A 20,259-nucleotide genomic window follows, 5' to 3' on the forward strand; every position below is an offset into this window, starting at 1 on the left:
GCCAATATGCAGCAGCGTGTGCTGACTGTAGCACAATGCTGCCGCTGTTGCTGGCAGGACGGGGGGAGCTTCTGAGCTGGGACAGAGCTACTCCAGCCGGGGGGCCCCCTAAAACTGTGGGGCCAACGGTACATATCCCCTGGCCACCCCCCCCCCCCCCCTTAATCCGGCTCTGCTGCTGGAACCCCCCCCGTAATCCGTACCCCCTGATGCCCCCTCTCCCTCTGTCTCCACTATTCACCGCTGCTCTGCTAAGCAGAACAGCGAGTACAGGAGCTTTCCAACTGCCCCCCCCCCACCGCCGGACACTGCGACCCGCGAGTGGGACAGCGGGACGGACCCCAAAAAATAAGATTTTACTTACCGATAAATCTATTTCTCATAGTCCGTAGTGGATGCTGGGGACTCCGTCAGGACCATGGGGAATAGCGGCTCCGCAGGAGACAGGGCACAAAAGCAAGCTTTTAGGATCACATGGTGTGTACTGGCTCCTCCCCCTATGACCCTCCTCCAAGCCTCAGTTAGGTACTGTGCCCGGACGAGCGTACACAATAAGGAAGGATCTTGAATCCCGGGTAAGACTCATACCAGCCACACCAATCACACCGTACAACTTGTGATTTTAACCCAGTTAACAGTATGATAACAATGAAGTAGCCTCTAAAAAAGATGGCTCACAACAATAATAACCCGATTTTTTTGTAACAATAACTATGTACAAGTAATGCAGACACTCCGCACTTGGGATGGGCGCCCAGCATCCACTACGGACTATGAGAAATAGATTTATCGGTAAGTAAAATCTTATTTTCTCTAACGTCCTAGTGGATGCTGGGGACTCCGTCAGGACCATGGGGATTATACCAAAGCTCCCAAACGGGCAGGAGAGTGCGGATGACTCTGCAGCACCGAATGAGAGAACTCCAGGTCCTCCTCAGCCAGGGTATCAAATTTGTAGAATTTAGCAAACGTGTTTGCCCCTGACTAAGTAGCTGCTCGGCAAAGTTGTAAAGCCGAGACCCCTCGGGCAGCCGCCCAAGATGAGCCCACCTTCCTTGTGGAATGGGCATTTACAGATTTTGGCTGTGGCAGGCCTGCCACAGAATGTGCAAGCTGAATTGTACTACAAATCCAACGAGCAATAGTCTGCTTAGAAGCAGGAGCACCCAGCTCTTTGGGTGCCTACAATATAAACAGCAAGTCAGACTTTCTGACTCCAGCCGTCCTGGAATTATATATATATATATATATATTTTCAGGGCCCTGACAACGTCTAGCAACTTGGAGTCCTCCAAGTCCCTAGTAGCCGCAGGCACCACAATAGGTTGTTTCAGGTGAAACGCTGACACCACCTTAGGAAGAAACTGGGGACGAGTCCGCAGTTCTGCCCTGTCCGAATGGAAAATCAAATATGGGCTTTTGTAAGACAAAGCCGCCCATTTTGACAATCGCCTGGCCTAGGCCAGGGCCAACAGCATGGTCACTTTCCATGTGAGATATTTCAAATCCACAGATTTGAGTGGTTCAAACCAATATGATTTGAGGAATCCCAACACTACGTTGAGATCCCACGGTGCCACTGGAGGCACACAAGGGCTGTATATGCAATACTCCCTTGACAAACGTCTGGACTTCAGGAACTGAAGCCAATTCTTTCTGGAAGAAAATCTATAGGGCCGAAACTTGAACCTTAATGGACACCAATTTTAGGCTCATAGACACTCCTGTTTTCAGGAAGTGCAGAAATCGACCTAGTTGAAATTTTTTCGTGGGGCCTTCCTGGCCTCACCCACGCAACATATTTTTACCACATGTGGTGATAACGTTGTGCGGTCACCTCCTTCCTGGCTTTGACCAGGGTAGGTATGACCTCTTCCGGAATGCCTTTTCCCTTAGGATCCGGCGTTCAAACCGCCATGCCGTCAAACGCAGTCGCGGTAAGTCTTGGAACAGACAAGGTCCCTGCTGGAGCAGGTCCTTTCTTAAAGGCCGATGCCACGGTTCCTCTTGGAACAGACATGGTACTTGCTGAAAGCAAATCCCTTCTTAGCTCCCGAGGCCATTAGTCCTCTGTGAGCATCTCTTGAAGTCCCGGTTACCAAGTCCCTCTTGGCCAATCCGGAGCCACGAGTATAGTTCTTACTCCTCTATGTCTTATAATTCTCAATACCTTGGTTATGAGAAGCAGAGGAGGGAACACATACACCGACTGTTACACCCACGGTGTTACCAGGACGTCCACAGCTATCGCCTGAAGGTCTCGTGACCTGGCGCAAGACCTGTCCCATTTTTTGTTCGGGCGGGACGCCATCATGTCCACCTTTGGTCTTTCCCAACGGTTCACAATCATGCGGAAAACTTCCCGATGAAGTTCCCACTCTCCCGGGTGGAGGTCGTGCCTGCTGAGGAAGTCTGCTTCCCAGTCGTCCACTCCCGGAATGAACACTGCTGACAGTGCTATCACATGATTTTCCGCCTAGCGAAAAATCCTTGCAGTTTTGCCACTGCCCTCCTGCTTCTTGTGCCGCCCTTTCTGTTTACGTGGGCGACTGCCGTGATGTTATCCCACTGGATCAATACCGGCTGACCTTGAAGCAGAGGTCTTGCTAAGCTTAGAGCATTATAAATTTGCTCTTAGCTCCAGTATATTTATGTGGAGAGAATTCTCCAGACTTGATCACACTCCTTGTGTGACTGCTCCCCAGCCTCTCAGGCTGGCCTCCGTGGTCACGAGCATCCAATCCTGAATGCCGAATCTGCGGCCCTCTAGAAGATGAGCACTCTGTAATCACCACAGGAGAGACACCCTTGTCCTTGGATATAGGGTTATCCGCTGATGCATCTGAAGATGCGATCCGGACCATTTGTCCAGCAGATCCCACTGAAGAGTTCTTGCGTGAAATCTGCCGAATGGAAGCGCTTCGTAATAAGCCACCATTTTTACCAGGACTCTTGTGCAATGATGCACTGACACTTTTCCTGGTTTTAGGAGGATCCCGATTAGCTCGGATAACTCCCTGGCTTTCTCCTCTGGGAGAAACACCTTTTCCTGGACTGTGTCCAGAATCATCCCTAGGACCAGCAGACGTGTCGTCGGAACAACTGCGGTTTTGGAATATTTAGAATCCACCCGTGCTGTCGTAGAACTACTTGAGATAGTGCTACTCCGACCTCCAACTGTTCTCTGGACCTTGTTCTTATCAGGAGGTCGTCCATTTTCTTTGAAGACGAATCCTCCTTTCGGTTATTACCTTGGTAAGGACCCGGGGTGCCTTGGACAATCCAACGGCATCGTCTTGAAACTGATAGTGACAGTTCTGTACCACGAACCTGAGGTACCCTTGGTGAGAAAAGGCAAATTTTAGGACATGGAGGTAAGCATCCCTGATGTCCCGGGACACCATATAGTCCCCTTGTTCTTTGCTATCACTGCTCTGAGTGACTCCATCTGGATTTGAACCCTTGTAAGTGTTCAAATTTTTCAGATTTAGAATAGGTCTCACCTAGCCTTCAGTACCACCATATAGTGTGGAGTAATACCCCTTTCCTTGTTGTCGGAGGGGTAATTTTATTATCACCTGCTGGGAATACAGCTTGTGAATTGTTTTCAATACTGCCTCCCTGTCGGAGGGAGACATTGGTACAGCAGACTACAGGAAACTGCGAGGGGGGAAACCTCTCGACATTCCAATCTGTACCCCTTGGATACTACTTGTAGGATCCAGGGGTCCTGTACGGTCTCAGCGTCATGCTGAGAACTTGGTAGAAGCGGTGGAAGGCTTCTGTTCCTGGGAATGGGCTGCCTGCTGCAGTCTTCTTCCCTTTCCTCTATCCCTGGGCAGATATGACTCTTATAGGGACGAAAGGACTGAGGCTGAAAAGACTGTGTCTTTTTCTGCAGAGATGTGACTTAGGGTAAAAAACGGTGGATTTTCCAGCAGTTGCCCTGGCCACCAGGTCCCATGGACCGACCCCAAATAACTCCTCCCCTTTATACGGCAATACATCTTTGTGCCGTTTGGAATCTGCATCACCTGACCCCTGCCGTGTCCATAAACATCTTCTTGCAGATATGGACATCGCATTTACTCTTGATGCCAGAGTGCAAATATCCCTCTGCGCATCTCGCATATATAGAAATGCATCCTTTAAATGCTCTATAGTCAATAAAATACTGTCCCTGTCAAAGGTATCAATATTTTTAGTCAGGGAATTCGACCAAGCCACCTCAGCTCTGCACATCCAGGCTGAGGCGATCGCTGGTCGCAGTATAACACCAGCATGTGTGTGTATACTTTTTAGGATATTTTTCAGCCTCCTATCAGCTGGCTCCTTAAGTACGGCCCTATCCGTAGATGGTACCGCTACTTGTTCTGCTAAGCGTGTGAGCGCCTTATCCACCCTGAGGGGTGTTTCCCACCGCGCCTTAACTTCAGGCGGGAAAGGGTATACCGCCAATAATTTTCTATCGGGGGAAACCCACGCATCATCACACACTTCATTTAATTTATCTGATTCAGGAAAAACTACAGGTAGTTTTTTCACCTCACACATAATACCCTTTTTTGTGGTACTTGGAGTATCAGAAATATGTAACACCTCCTTCATTGCCCTTAACGTGTGGCCCTAAAAGAAAATACGTTTGTTTCTTCACCGTCGACACTGAAATCAGTGTCCGTGTCTGGGTCTGTGTCGACCGACTGAGGTAAATGGGCATTTTACAGCCCCTGACGGTGTTTGAGACGCCTGGACAGATACTAATTTGTTCGCCGGCCCTCTCATGTCGTCAACCGGCTTGCAGCGTGTTGACATTGTCACGTAATTTCCATAAATAAGCCATCCATTCCGGTGTCGACTCCCTAGAGAGTGACATCACCATACAGGCAATTTGCTCCGCCTCCTCACCAATATTTTCCTCATACATGTCGACACACACGTACCGACATACAGCACACACATAGGGAATGCTCTGATAGAGGACAGGACCCACTAGCCCTTTGGGGAGACAGAGGGAGAGTTTGCCAGCACACACCAAAACGCTATCATTATCCAGGGACAACCTTTATATAAGTGTTCCTCCCTTATAGCATTTTAATATATATACATATCGCCAAATCAGTGCCCCCCCTCTCTGTTTTAACCCTGTTTCTGTAGTGCAGTGCAGGGGAGAGCATGGGAGCCTTCCCACCAGCCTTTCTGTGAGGGAAAATGGCGCTGTGTGCTGAGGAGAATAGGCCCCGCCCCCTTTTCGGCGGGCTTCTTCTCCGGAGTTTTAGATATCTGGCAGGGGTTAAATACATCCATATAGCCTCAAGGGCTATATGTGATGTATTTTTCGCCATACAGGTATTATACATTGCTGCCCAGGGCGCCCCCCTCCAGCGCCCTGCACCCTCCGTGACCGCTGTGTGAAGTGTGCTGACAACAATGGCGCACAGCTGCAGTGCTGTGCGCTACCTGATGAAGACTGAGAGTCTTCTGCCGCCTGGTTCCGGACCTCTTCATCTTCAGCGTCTGCAAGGGGGGTCGGCGGCGCGGCTCCGGGACGAACCCCAGGGCGAGCCCTGTGTTCCGACTCCCTCTGGAGCTATGTCCAGTAGCCTAAGAATCCAATCCATCCTGCACGCAGGTGAGTTGAAAATCTCTCCCCTAAGTCCCTCGATGCAGTGAGCCTGTTGCCAGCAGGACTCACTGAAAATAAAGAACCTAAAAACTTTTTCTAAGTAACTCTTTAAGAGAGCCACCTAGATTGCACCCTTCTCGGCCGGGCACAAAAACCTAACTGAGGCTTGGAGGAGGGTCATAGGGGGAGGAGCCAGTACACACCATGTGATCCTAAAAGCTTGCTTTTGTGCCCTGTCTCCTGCGGAGCCGCTATTCCCCATGGTCCTGACGGAGTCCCCAGCATCCACTAGGACGTTAGAGAAAATGGGACTGTCCCGCGAAAATCGGGACATTTGGGAGGTATGGGGGTGTGTGAGGGGTATGTCATACAGACAGACGGGCACCGGCTCACTGTGTGCTTGACCCCCCACATCGGCATACTCAGCAGGGTCTCTCTGGTGCGGAGGAGCGTCACTTTCTGACACACTCCACGCTTCTTAGCTGCAGTTTAGTGGGGCACCTGCCGCTGTGCAGGTTCCATACTGCCTCTGTTATCTCCAGCCCCGGCAACCCCACCGCTAGCTGCAGCGCTGCCACCCGCAGTGGAGTGCGCCCAGCTCATTCACACACTTTAGCTGGCGGGTAGCGCTGCAGAAATCCGAGCTGCTTGCAGGCTCTGACCCACTCCTCCCTCCAGCCGCAGCGTCTCCTGGGAGCTAACCAGTCACTCCCAGTCTCCCCTTACCACAGTGCCCGGAAGCCGTGAGGTCCGCGCCACGTGCATGCTATGACCCCCTCCTCCCTCCAGCCGCAGCATCTCCTGGGGGCTAACCAGTCATTTCCAGTCTCACCTTACCACAATGCCCGGCAGCTGCGCGAGGTCTGCGGTGTGTGACTGAGGAGGGGGGGAGGGATGCGGACTGGCAGAGAAAGCAGGACTCCAGCCTGAGAGAGTCAGCCATGCCAAGTCTCCAGCAGCAGCAGATCCCAACAGGTTGGAATGGAACAGCAGCAGCCAGCAGCAGTGACTCCGGTAAGACACATCTGTCTGTCACCACTGTTTTGTCCCTAATACCAATCTCTCCCGTGCCCTGTGTTCTGTCATGTCCCTGTCACCCCTGGCCTTGCCCTGCCACCCTTATTCTGGCCCTTTCACCCTTATCCTGGCCCTTTCACCCTTATGCTGGCCCTGTTACCCCTATCCTGGCCCTGTTACCCCTATCCTGGCCCTGTCACCCCTGTGCTTGCCCTGTCAACCCTATACTGGCCCCGTCACCCCTGTCCTGGTCCTGCCGCCCCTACCCTGGCCCTGTCACCCCTATCCTGTCCCTATCATTTCTGTCCTGGCCCCGTCACCCCTGTCCTGGCCCCGTCACCCCTGTCCTGGCCCCGTCACCCCTGTCCTGGCACCGTCACCCCTGTCCTGGCCCCGTCAACCCTGTACTGACCCTGTCACCCCTGTCCTGGCCCTGTTACTGCATACCCTCCAACTACCTTTTATGGCATGTACAGTACCCGCAGCGCCTCCAGACCTCTCCCCAATGCACTACACCTCCGCACCTTCCCCTCCACCACATGCGGCACTCCACCCCTCCCCCACATGCTGTGCCTCCAGACCCCCTACACCACCCGTGGCTCCCACTCCTCCACCCCTTCACCACCCACAGCACCTCCAGGCCCCTTCCACCATTCACCCTCCTTATACGTCTCCCCCCACACCTGCCCCCCTCCACCCGCAGCATCTGCAGACACCCTCCTCCATCAGCGGTCCCCCCCTCACCCACCCCTCCCCCACCAATGGCACCCCCGCACCTGCCCCTCCACCACCTGCAGCACCTCCGGACCTCCTTTCTCATCCGCCGCAACACCCGTACCTGCCCCTACCCTACCCATGGTGCCTGCGGTCCCCTACCCAACCCCTGGCACACCCATCCCACAGCACCTCCGGAACCCTTCACCCATCCACAACATCCCCACACCTGCCCCTCTCCCACCCGTGGCACCCCTGCCCCTCCCCCACCTGCAGTGCCTCCGGACCCCTCCCCCATCTGCATCCCCCACTCCTCTGCCCCTCCCCCACGCGCAGCACCTCCCGAACCTTCCCCATCCGGGCCCCACCCCCACTTCTGCCTCCCCTCCACCCGCAGCATCTACAGACACCATCCGCAGTCCCCCCCGCACCCGCTACATTCTGTACATCGTGCCCTGCAGGTGCTGTTCACGCCGTCGCAAGGGGCTGCGCCTCCTTCACCATCGCACGCCCTTTCATTGTGCAATATTTAACCACTAACAAAGGAATGCAGGTAATACTCCATATAATACAAATATTAAACCCCAGAAAGGCATGCAAGGGTTAAGGGGACGTAGCCCCTTGCGACGGTGTGAAGAGCGCCCGTAGGGCGCGATGAAGCACCTAGTATATATATATATATACACATGTGTATAATAAGATTTTACTCACCGGTAAATCTATTTCTCGTAGTCCGTAGTGGATGCTGGGGACTCCGTAAGGACCATGGGGAATAGACGGCTCCGCAGGAGACGGGGCACATCTAAAGAAAGCTTTAGGACTATCTGGTGTGCACTGGCTCCTCCCCCTATGACCCTCCTCCAAGCCTCAGTTAGGACACTGTGCCCGGAAGAGCTGACACAATAAGGAAGGATTTTGAATCCCGGGTAAGACTCATACCAGCCACACCAATCACACCATATAACTCGTGATAGGAACCCCGGTTAACAGTATGATAACAATGGAACCTCTGAATAGATGGTTCGCAATAACAACCCGATTTGTGTAACAATAACTATTTACAAGTATTGCAGACAATCCGCACTAGGGATGGGCGCCCAGCATCCACTACGGACTACGAGAAATAGATTTACCGGTGAGTAAAATCTTATTTTCTCTGACGTCCTAGTGGATGCTGGGGACTCCGTAAGGACCATGGGGATTATACCAAAGCTCCCAAACGGGCGGGAGAGTGCGGATGACTCTGCAGCACCGAATGAGAGAACTCAAGGTCCTTCTCAGCCAGGGTATCAAATTTGTAGAATTTTGCAACGTGTTTGCCCCTGACCAAGTAGCAGCTCGGCCAAGTTGTAAGCCGAGACCCCTCGGGCAGCCGCCCAAGATGAGCCCCCTTCCATGTGGAATGGGCTTTTACAGATTTAGGCTGCGGTAGTCCCACCGCAGAATGCGCAAGCTGAATAGTGCTACAAATCCAGCGCGCTATAGTCTGCTTAGAAGCAGGAGCACCCAGCATGTTGGGTGCATCTAGGATAAACAGCGAGTCAGTTTTCCTGACTCCAGCCGTCCTGGAAATATAATTTTTCAGGGCCCTGACTACGTCCAGTAACTTGGAATCCTCCAAGTCCCTAGTAGCCGCAGGCACCACAATAGGTTGGTACAAGTGAAAACCTGATACCACCTTCGGGAGAAAGTGAGGACGAGTCCTCAACTCTGCCCTATCCATATGGAAAGTCAGGTAAGGGCTTTTTTATGACAAAGCCGCCAATTCTGACACATGCCTGGCCGAAGCCAGAGCCAACACATGACCACTTTTCATGTGAGATATTTCAAATCCACGGTTTTAAGTGGCTCAAACCAATGTGATTCCAGGAACTTCAAAACCACATTGAGATCCCAAGGTGCCACTGGGGCACAAAAAAGGGGCTGAATATGCAGCACTCCCTTACAACGTCTGCACTTCAGGCTGACATCCTTCCTGGCTTTGATCAGGGTAGGAATGACTTCCTCCGGAATGCCTTTTTCACTCAGGATCCGGTGTTCAACCGCCATGCCGTTAATGCAGCCGCGGTAAGTCTTTGAACAGACAGGGCCCCTGCTGCAGCAGATCCTGTCTGAGTGGCAGAGGCCATGGGTCCTCTGAGATCAACTCCTGAAGTTCCAGGTACCAAGCCCTTCTTGGCCAATCCGGAACAATGAGTATAGTTCTTACTCCTCTTTTCCTTATTATCCTCAGTACCTTGGGTAGGAGAGGGAGAGGAGGGAACACATAAACCGACTGGTATGCCCGCGGTGTCACTAGAGCGTCCACAGCGATCGCCTGAGGTTCCCTTGACCTGGCGCAATATCTTTTTTATTGAGGCGGGCCGCCATCATGTCCACCTGTGGTCTTTCCCAACGGTTTACCAGCATTTGGAAGACTTCTGGATGAAGTCCCTATTCTCCCGGGTGGAGTCTGCTGCGGAAGTCTGCTTCCCAGTTGTCCACTCCCGGAATGAACACTGCTGCCAGTGCTACCACATGATTTTCCGCCCAACGGGGAATCCTTGTGGCTTCTGCCATTGCCCTCCTGCTTCTTGTGCCGCCCTGCTGTTTACATGGGCGAGCGCTGTGATGTTGTCTGATTGGATCAGTACGGTTGGTTTTGAAGCAGGGGCCTTGTTTGGCTTACGGCCTTGTAAAGGGCTCTTAGCTCCAGAAAATTTATATGAAGTGAAATCTCCTGTTTGGACCACAGTCCTTGGAATTTTACTCCCTGTGTGACTGCACCCCAGCCCCGAAGGCTGGCATCCGTGTTTACCAGGACCCAGTCCTGTATTCCGAATCTGCGGCCCTCTAGTAGATGAGCCCTCTGCAGCCACCACCGCAGCGACACCCTGGTTCTTGCCGACCGGGTTATCCGCTGCTGTATCTGGAGATGGGACCCCCACCATTTGTCCAACAGGTCCCGCTGGAAAATCCTTGCTTGGAACTTTCCGAATGGAATTTCTTCGTACGAAGCTACCATTTTTCCCAGGACTCGTGTGCATTGATGTACCGACACCTGTCCCGGTCTTAGGAGGTTTCTGACTAGAGATGACAACTCCTCGGCTTTTTCCATTGGAAGAAACACTTTTTTCTGGTCTGTTTCCAGAATCATTCCCAGGAACAGAAGACGTGTCGTCGGGACCAGCTGTGACTTTGGAATTGAGAATCCAGTCCTGCTGTTGCAGCACTTCCCGAGAAAGTGCTACCCCCTTACCAACTGTTCCTTGGACCTCGCCTTTATCAGGAGATCGTCCAAGTACGGGATAATTAAAACTCCCTTCTTGCGAAGGAGTATCATCATTTCGGTCATTACCCATGGTAAAGACCCTCGGTGCCGTGGATAATCCAAACGGCAGCGTCTGGAACTGATAGTGACAGTCCGGTACCATAATCTTGAGGTACTCCTGGTGAGGAGGGTAAATGGGGACATGCAGGTAAGTATCCTTGATGTCCAGAGAGACCCTGTAATCCCCCTCGTCCAGGATCGCAATAATCGCCCTGAGCGATTCCATCTTGAACTTGAATCTTTTGTTATATGTGTTCAAGGATTTTAAATTTAAGATGGGTCTCACCGAACCGTCCGGTTTCGGTACCACAAACATTGTGGAAAAGTAACCCCTTTCCTGTTGAAGGAGGGGTACCTTGATAATCACTTGCTGTGAATACAGTTTTTTGGATAGCCACCAACACTGCCTCCCTGACAGAGGGAGTTGCCGGTAAGGCAGATTTTAGGAAACGGCGGGGAGGAGACGTCTCGAATTCTAGCCTGTACCTCTGAGATACTGTTTGAAGAACCCAGGGATCCACCTGTGAGAGAGCCCACTGTGCGCTGAAAATTTCTGAGACGGGCCCCCACCATACCCGGGTCCGCCTGAGCAGCCCCAGCGTCATGCTGTGGACTTACCGGACGCAGGGGAGGACTTCTGCTCCCGGGAACTAGCTGTGTGCTGCAGCTTTTTCCCTCTACCTTTTCCTCTTGGCAGAAAAGATGAGCCTCTAGCCCTCTACTTTTCTGGGGCCGAAGGGACTGTACCTGATAATACAGTGCTTACTCTTGCTGTGGGGTAGCTTGTGGCAAAAGTTTTGATTTCCCAGCCGTAGCTGTGGAAACGAGGTCTGAAAGACCATCCCCAAACACCCCCTTCTAGGGCAAACTTCCATGTGCCGTTTTGAATCGGCATCGCCCGACCATTGCCGAGTCCATAACCCCCGTCTGGCGGCAATGGTTTTACATAGCGCTTATTAGTGATGCCAATCTGCAAATATCCCTCTGTGCATCACGCATGTATAAGACAGCGTCTTTTATATGCTCTATTTTCAGCAAAATATTGTCCCTATCTATAGTATAAATATTATCCGACAGGGAATCTGACCACGCAGCTGCCGCACTGCACATCCATGCCGAGGCAATAGCAGGTCTCAATATAATGCCCGTGTGTGTGTATATAGCTTTAAGGGTAGTTTTCTGCTTTCTATCAGCAGGTCCTTCAGGGCGGCCGTATCCGTGACGGTAGTGCCACCTTTTTTAATAAGCGCGTAACCGCTTTATCTACCCTAGGGGTTATTTCCCAACGTGACCTATCCTCTGGCGGAAAAGGGTACGCTGCTTAGAAATGATCAATTTCTTATCGGGGGAAGTCCACGCTTCCTCACACACCTCATATCAATTCCTCAGATGCAGGAAAACTACTGGTAGTTTTCTGTCACCAAACATAATACCCTTTTTTGTGGTATCTGGGGTATTATCAGAATGTGTAATACATTTTTAATTGCCTCAATCATGTAACGGGTGGCCCTATTGGAAGGTACACTAGTCTCATCGTCGACACTGGAGTCGGTATCCGTGTCAACATCTGTGTCTGCCATCTGAGGTAGCGGGCGTTTTAGAGCCCCTGATGACATGTGAGACGCTTGGACAGGCACAAGCTGAGCAGCCGGCTGTCCTATGTCGTCAAACCTTTTATGTAAGGAGTTGACACTGTCACGTAATTCCTTCCATAAGTCCATCCACACCGGTGTCGACCCCGCAGGGGGTGACATCCCATTCACAGGCATTTGCTCCGCCTACACATCATTATCCTCATCATACATGTCGACACAGCAGTACCGACACACAGCACACACACAGGGAATGCTCTGACAGAGGACAGGACCCCACAAAGCCCTTTGGGGAGACAGAGGGAGAGTATGCCAGCACACACCAAAGCGCTATATATCACAGGGATATCACCTATAGAGAGTGTTTTCCCTTATAGCTGCATAATATATATATATATACTGCGCCTAATTTGTGCCCCCCCTCTCTTTTTAACCCTTTTCTGTAGTGCAGGACTGCAGGGGAGAGCCAGGGAGCGATCCCTCCAGCAGAGCTGTGAGGGAAAATGGCGCCAGTGTGCTGAGGGAGATGGCTCCGCCCCTTTTTCGGCGGGCTTTCTCCCGCTATTGTAAAAGATCTGTCAGGGGTTAATAAACACCTATATAGCCCCTGGGGCTATATATGGTGTCAGTTCGCCAGCCAAGGTGTTAATATTGCTGCTCAGGGCGCCCCCCCCCCAGCGCCCTGCACCCATCAGTGACCGCAGTGTGTGGTGTGCATGAGGAGCAATGGCGCACAGCTGCAGTGCTGTGCGCTACCTTGGAGAAGACAGAAGTCTTCAGCCGCCGATTTTCCGGACCACCTTCTTGCTTCTGGCTCTGTAAGGGGGACGGCGGCGCGGCTTCGGGAACGGACGACGAGGTCGGGTCCTGTGTTCGATCCCTCTGGAGCTAATGGTGTCCAGTAGCCTAAGAAGCCCAAGCTACCACCACTTAGGTAGGTTCGCTTCTTCTCCCCTTAGTCCCTCGTTGCAGTGAGCCTGTTGCCAGCAGGTCTCACTGAAAATAAAAAACCTAAATTATACTTTCTTTCTAGGAGCTCAGGAGAGCCCCTAGTGTGCATCCAGCTCAGCCGGGCACAGAAATCTAACTGAGGCTTGGAGGAGGGTCATAGGGGGAGGAGCCAGTGCACACCAGATAGTCCTAAAGCTTTCTTTAGATGTGCCCAGTCTCCTGCGGAGCCGTCTATTCCCCATGGTCCTTACGGAGTCCCCAGCATCCACTAGCACGTCAGAGAAATATATGTGTACTGTACACACATATATATATATATATATATATATATGTATGCATGTTTAATATGCTATGTATATGTATGTGTGTGTGTATGTATATATATATATACATACACATGTATATATATATATGTGTAGATATATGTACAGTATATATATATATATATATATATATATACACACACACACACACACAGAGACACTAGTTTTACGGACCCAGCATATACTGGGTCACCTCAGTCCCCACCCCCGTGATTGGCTCCGCCCAGTTCTGGACACCCCCCCCCCCCCCCCCCCCCATGCAAATCCTGCGTTTGCCACTGCAGAGGAGGCAGATATAACATGTGCAGAAAGAGTTAGATTTGGGTGGGTTATATTGTTTCTGTGCAGGGTAAATACTGGCTGCTTTATTTTTACACTGCAAATTAGATTGCAGATTGAACACACCCCACCCAAATCTAACTCTCTCTGCACATGTTATATCTGCCTCCCCTGCAGTGCACATGGTTTTGCCCAACTGCTAACAAAATTCCTGCTGCGATCAACTTTGAATTACCCCCCATGTCGTTTACTAGTGTAGTTACGCTTAGTTACCCTGTACTTGTCCTATATTGTCTTCAGCTGTAAGTCACTGTTTTCCTGTTTTGATTATGTGCATATGTACTCTGTAATTGGGCGCTGCGGAACGCTTGTGGCGCCATATAAATAAAGGATAATAATAATATTAATGAGGGTGATATATAATATATAGTAATAATGATAATATATGGGTGGTCACTGGTTACAAAGGAGCACAAGGAAGTGGTACACTGGAGAATAGGAAATGTATAGAAGGTATTTCAGAGTAATTAGGGTATATGGGTGGTATACTGGTGATGAGGGAGTATTTTGGTGGTACATCAGAGTAATGAGGGAGTATATAAGTGGTACACCGCTTATGAGGGAGTATATGGATGGTACATGGCTGATGAGGGAGTACAGGTATATAGGCGGTATAAAAGTAATGAGGGAGTATATGGGTGGTACATTGGTGAGGAGGGAATATATTGGTGATATATCAGTGTAAGGAGGGAGTATATGATTGGTACATTGGTGATGAGGGAGTATATGGGTGGTATATCAGTGTAAGGAGGGAGTATATGAGTGGTACACTGGTGATGAGGGAGTATATGGGTGGTACAGTGCTGATGAGGGAGTATATGGGTGGTACAGTGCTGATGAGGGATTATATGGGTTGTACAGTGCTGATGAAGGGGGAATATGGGGGGTACACTGGTGATGAGGGAGTATATGAGTGGTATACTGGTGATGAGGGAGTATATGGGTGGTACACTGTTGAGCGAGTATATGGGTGGTACACTGGTGATGAGGGAGTATATGGGTGGTTCAGTGCTGATGAGGGAGTAAATGGGTGGTACAGTGCTGATGAGGGAGTATATGGGTGGTACACTGTTGAGGGAGTATATGGGTGGTACACTGGTGATGAGGGAGTATATGGGTGGTACACTGGTGATGAGGGAGTATATGGGTGGTACACTGGTGATGAGGGAGTATATGGGTGGTATATCAGTGTAAGGAGGGAGTATATGGGTGGTACATTGGTGATGAGGGAGTATATGGGTGGTACAGTGCTGATGAGGGAATATATGGGTGGTACAGTGCTGATCAGGGAGTATATGGGTGGTACACTGGTGATGAGGGAGTATATGGGTGGTACATTGCTGATGAGGGAGTATATGGGTGGTACACTGGTGATGAGGGAGTATATGGGTGGTACATTGCTGATGAGGGAGTATATGGGTGGTATATCAGTGTAAGTTGGGAGTATAAGGGTGGTACACTGGTGATGAGGGAGTATATTGGTGGTACATTGCTGATGAGGGAGTATATGGGTGGTACACTGGTGATGAGGGAGTATATGGGTGGTACAGTGCTGATGAGGGAGTATATGGCTGGTACACTGGTGATGAGGGAGTATATGGGTGGTACACTGGTGATGAGGGAGTATATGGGTGGTACACTGGTGAGGAGGGAGTATATGGGTGGTTTATCAGTGTAAGGAGGGAGTGTATGGGTGGTACACTGGTGATGAGGGAGTATATGGGTGGTACAGTGCTGATGAGGGAGTATATGGGTGGTACAGTGCTGATGAGGGAGTATATGGGTGGTACAGTGCTGATGAGGGAGTATATAGGTGGTACACTGGAGATGAGGGAGTATATGGGTAGTACAGTGCTGATGAGGGAGTATATGGGTGGTACACTGGTGATGAGGGAGTATATGGGTAGTACAGTGCTGATGAGGGAGTATATGGGTGGTACAGTGCTGATGAGGGAGTATATGGGTGGTACACTGGTGATGAGGGAATATATGGGTGGTACAGTGCTGATGAGGGAGTATATGGGTGGTACACTGGTGATGAGGGAGTATATGGGTGGTACAGTGCTGATGAGGGAGTATATGGGTGGTACACTGGTGATGAGGGAGTATATGGGTGGTACAGTGCTGATGAGGGAGTATATGGGTGGTACACTGGTGATGAGGGAGTATATGGGTGGTACAGTGCTGATGAGGGAGTATATGGGTGGTACAGTGCTGATGAGGGGGCCGGCGGGGAGAGAGGGGGGCTGCTTGGCCGCGATTGGTCAGGGAGGAGTTTCCCACAATGCCCCGGTCTCCCCCCATGGATGCTGCCGCAGCGCCTCCTCCATTTGCAGCGCTGCCTGGGAGCGGAGCTGTGACTGTGCCCGGGACTCCCCGCTCAGCCCCCGGGCCGGCACAGATATGAACCCGCCTCTCGACGGAGCTCAGAGCAGGGACACCGGGTGCCAGGGAGCCGAGGGAGGCCAGGACACGGCCGGGGAATCCGCTGTGCAGGAGCCGGGAACCGGGCACAGGGATAGGGAGGAGTCCGTGGAGGAGAAGCTCCGGAACCTGACCTTCCGGAAACAGGTGTCCTACAGGTGAGTGGCCACTGTCATACAGGACACATGGGAGAGGGGACACTGTCATACAGGACACATGGGAGAGGGTACACTGTCATACAGGACACATAGGGAGGGGACACTGTCATACAGGACACATGGGAGAGGGTACACTGTCATACAGGACACATGGGAGAGGGGACACTGTCATACAGGACACATGGGAGAGGGGACACTGTCATACAGGACACATGGGAGAGGGGGCACTGTCATACAGGGCACATGGGAGAGGGGGCACTGTCATACAGGACACATGGAAGAGGGTACACTGTCAGAGGGGACACTGTCATACAGGACACATGGGAGAGGGTACACTGTCATACAGGACACATGGCAGAGGGGACACTGTCATACAGGACACATGGGAGAGGGGACACTGTCATACAGGACACATGGGAGAGGGGGACACAGTCATACAGGACACATGGGAGAGGGGACACTGTCATACAGGACACATGGGAGAGGGTACACTGTCATACAGGACACATGGGAGAGGGGGCACTGTCCTACAGGACACATGGGAGAGGGTACACTGTCATACAGGACACATGGGAGAGGGGACACTGTCATACAGGACACATGGGAGAGGGGACACTGTCATACAGGACACATGGGAGAGGGGACACTGTCATACAGGACACATGGGAGAGGGGGCACTGTCATACAGGACACTTGGGAGAGGGGGCACCGTCATACAGGACACATGGGAGAGGGGACACTGTCATACAGGACACATGGGAGAGGGGGCACTGTCATACAGGACACATGGGAGAGGGTACACTGTCATACAGGACACATGGGAGAGGGTACACTGTCATACAGGACACATGGGAGAGGGTACACTGTCATACAGGACACATGGGAGAGGGGGACACTTTCATACAGGACACATGGGAGAGGGGACACCGTCATACAGGACACATGGGGAGGGGACACTGTCATACAGGACACATGGGAGAGGGTACACTGTCATGCAGGACACATGAGAGGGACACTGTGACACTGTATGTGCAGGTGAGGAGGGGACACTGACACATGGGAGAGAGGGCACTGTGACACTGTATGTGCAGGTGAGGAGGGGACACTGACACATGGGAGAGGGGGCACTGTGACACTGTATGTGCAGGTGAGGAGGGGACACTGACACATGGGAGAGGGCACTGTGACACTGCATGTGCAGGTGAGGAGGGGACACTGACACATGGGAGAGGGCACTGTGACACTGCATGTGCAGGTGAGGAGGGGACACTGACATATGGGAGAGGGCACTGTGACACTGGATGTGCAGGTGACGAGGGGACACTGACACTGGATGTGCAGGTGACGAGGGAACACATAGGAGAGGGGAAACTGTGAACCTGGATGTGCAGGTGAGGAGGGGACACTGACACATGGGAGAGGGGACACTGTGACACTGGATGTGCAGATGAGGAGGGGACATTGACACATGGGAGAGGGGACACTGTGACACTGGATGTGCAGATGAGGAGGGGACACTGACACATAGGAGAGGGGGCCACTGTGACCCTGGATGTGCAGGTGAGGAAGGGACACATAGAGGGGACACTATGACACTGTATGTGCAGGTGAGAAGGGGACACATGGTAGAGGGGACACTGACACTGGATGTGTAGGTGTTGAGGGGACACATGGAAGAGGGGACACTGGAATTGTATGTACAGGTAGTAGGGGCACTGACACATAGGAAAGCGGACATTGACACTGGATGTACAGGTGAGGAGGGGACACATGGGAGAGGGGCCACTATGACACTGGATATGCAGGTGATGAGGGGACACATGGAGAGGGGACACTGTGACACTGGAACTGTATGTGCAGGTAGGAGGGGCACTGACACATGGGAGAGGGGACACTATGACACTGGATGTACAGGTGAGGAGGGGACACATGGGAGAGGGGCCACTATGACACTGGATATGCAGGTGATGAGGGGACACATGGGAGAGGGGACACTGTGACACTGGATGTACAGGTGAGGAGGGGACACATGGGAGAGGGGCCACTATGACACTGGATATGCAGGTGATGAGGGGACACATGGGAGAGGGGACACTGTGACACTGGAACTGTATGTACAGGTAGGAGGGGCACTGACACATGGGAGAGGGGACACTATGACACTGGATATGCAGGTGATGAGGGGACACATGGAGAGGGGACACTGTGACACTGGATATGCAGGTGATGAGGGGACACATGGAGAGGGGACACTGTGACACTGGAACTGTATGTACAGGTAGGAGGGGCACTGACACATGGGAGAGGGGACACTGACACTGGATGTGCAGGTGAGGAGGGGACACATAGGAGAGGGGACACTATGACACTAGATGTACAGGTATGGGGGAGACAGTGGCACTATATGTACATGTTTGGGGGGGATAGTGACACATGTGATGGGGACACTTTGGCACTAGATGTACAGGAAGAAATGACACTGACACATGGGAGAGGGAGATACTGACACATGGGAGAGGGGTACACTGTGACACTGGGTGTACAGGTAAGGGGGATGGGACATGGGGGTAATTCCAAGTTGATCGCAGCAGGATTTTTTTTAGCAGTTCAGTTGGGCAAAACCATGTGCACTGCAGGGGGGGCAGATATAACATGTGCAGAGAGAGTTACATTTGGGTGGGTTATTTTATTTCTGTGCAGGGTAAATACTGGCTGCTTTATTTTTACACTGCAAATTAGATTGCAGATTGAACACACCCCACCCAAATCTAACTCTCTCTGCACATGTTATATCTGCCTCCCCTGCAGTGCACATGGTTTTGCCCAACTGCTAAAAAAAATCCTGCTGCGATCAACTTGGAATTACCCCCACAGACACTGGATTTACATCCATACATTATGGACACTGTGACACGCATGTTTTGAAGTACACTGACAAGCAGGTGTTGGAGTATGAGTACACTGTAACATGCATGTGTTGATGTGTTGGAGTACACTGTGACGTACAGGTGATGGAGTACACTATGATAAATGGGTGATGGAGTACACTGTGACATACAAGTGTTGGAGTACACTGTGACGTACAGGTGATGGAGTACAGTGTGACATACAGGTATTGCAGTACACTGTGACATACAGGTGTTGGAGTACACTGTGACATACAGGTGATGGAGTACAGTGTGACATACAGGTATTGGAGTACACTGTGACATACAAGTATTGGAGTACGCTGTGACATACAGGTGTTGGAGTACACTGTGACGTACAGGTGATGGAGTACAGTGTTACACACAGGTGATGGAGTACACTGTGACATACAGGTGATGGAGTACAGTGTGACATACAGGTATTGGAGTACACTGTGACATACAAGTATTGGAGTACGCTGTGACATACAGGTGTTGGAGTACACTGTGACATACAGGTATTGGAGTACACTGTGACATACAGGTATTGGAGTACAGTGTGACATACAGGTATTGGAGTACACTGTGACATACAGGTATTGGAGTACACTGTGACATGCAGGTGTTGGAGTACACTGTGACATACAGGTATTGGAGTACACTGTGACATACAGGTGATGGAGTACACTGTGACATACAGGTATTGGAGTACACTGTGACATACAGGTATTGGAGTACACTGTGACATACAGGTATTGGAGTACACTGTGACGTACAGGTATTGGAGTACACTGTGACGTACAGGTATTGGAGTACACTGTGACATACAGGTATTGGAGTACACTGTGACATACAGGTATTGGAGTACACTGTGACCTACAGGTGATGGAGTACACTGTGAC

The 20,259-nt window shown here is 51.4% G+C and overlaps 1 protein-coding gene across 3 annotated transcripts in view; it reads left to right on the plus strand.

Annotated features, from left to right (window-relative positions):
- The first annotated feature begins 16,165 nt into the window (after window positions 1-16,165).
- DGKI (diacylglycerol kinase iota) overlaps window positions 16,166-20,259 on the plus strand; it is a 439,065-nt gene continuing 434,971 nt past the window's right edge. For all 3 annotated transcript variants that reach the window (XM_063928993.1, XM_063928994.1, XM_063928996.1), the window contains exon 1: window positions 16,166-16,451. In XM_063928993.1, coding sequence (XP_063785063.1) covers window positions 16,273-16,451 — 179 coding nt within the window. In that variant the 5' untranslated portion in view covers window positions 16,166-16,272. The remainder of the gene's footprint in view (window positions 16,452-20,259) is intronic.

Source organism: Pseudophryne corroboree, chromosome 6, assembly GCF_028390025.1.
Source record: "Pseudophryne corroboree isolate aPseCor3 chromosome 6, aPseCor3.hap2, whole genome shotgun sequence".
NCBI lineage: Eukaryota > Metazoa > Chordata > Amphibia > Anura > Myobatrachidae > Pseudophryne > Pseudophryne corroboree.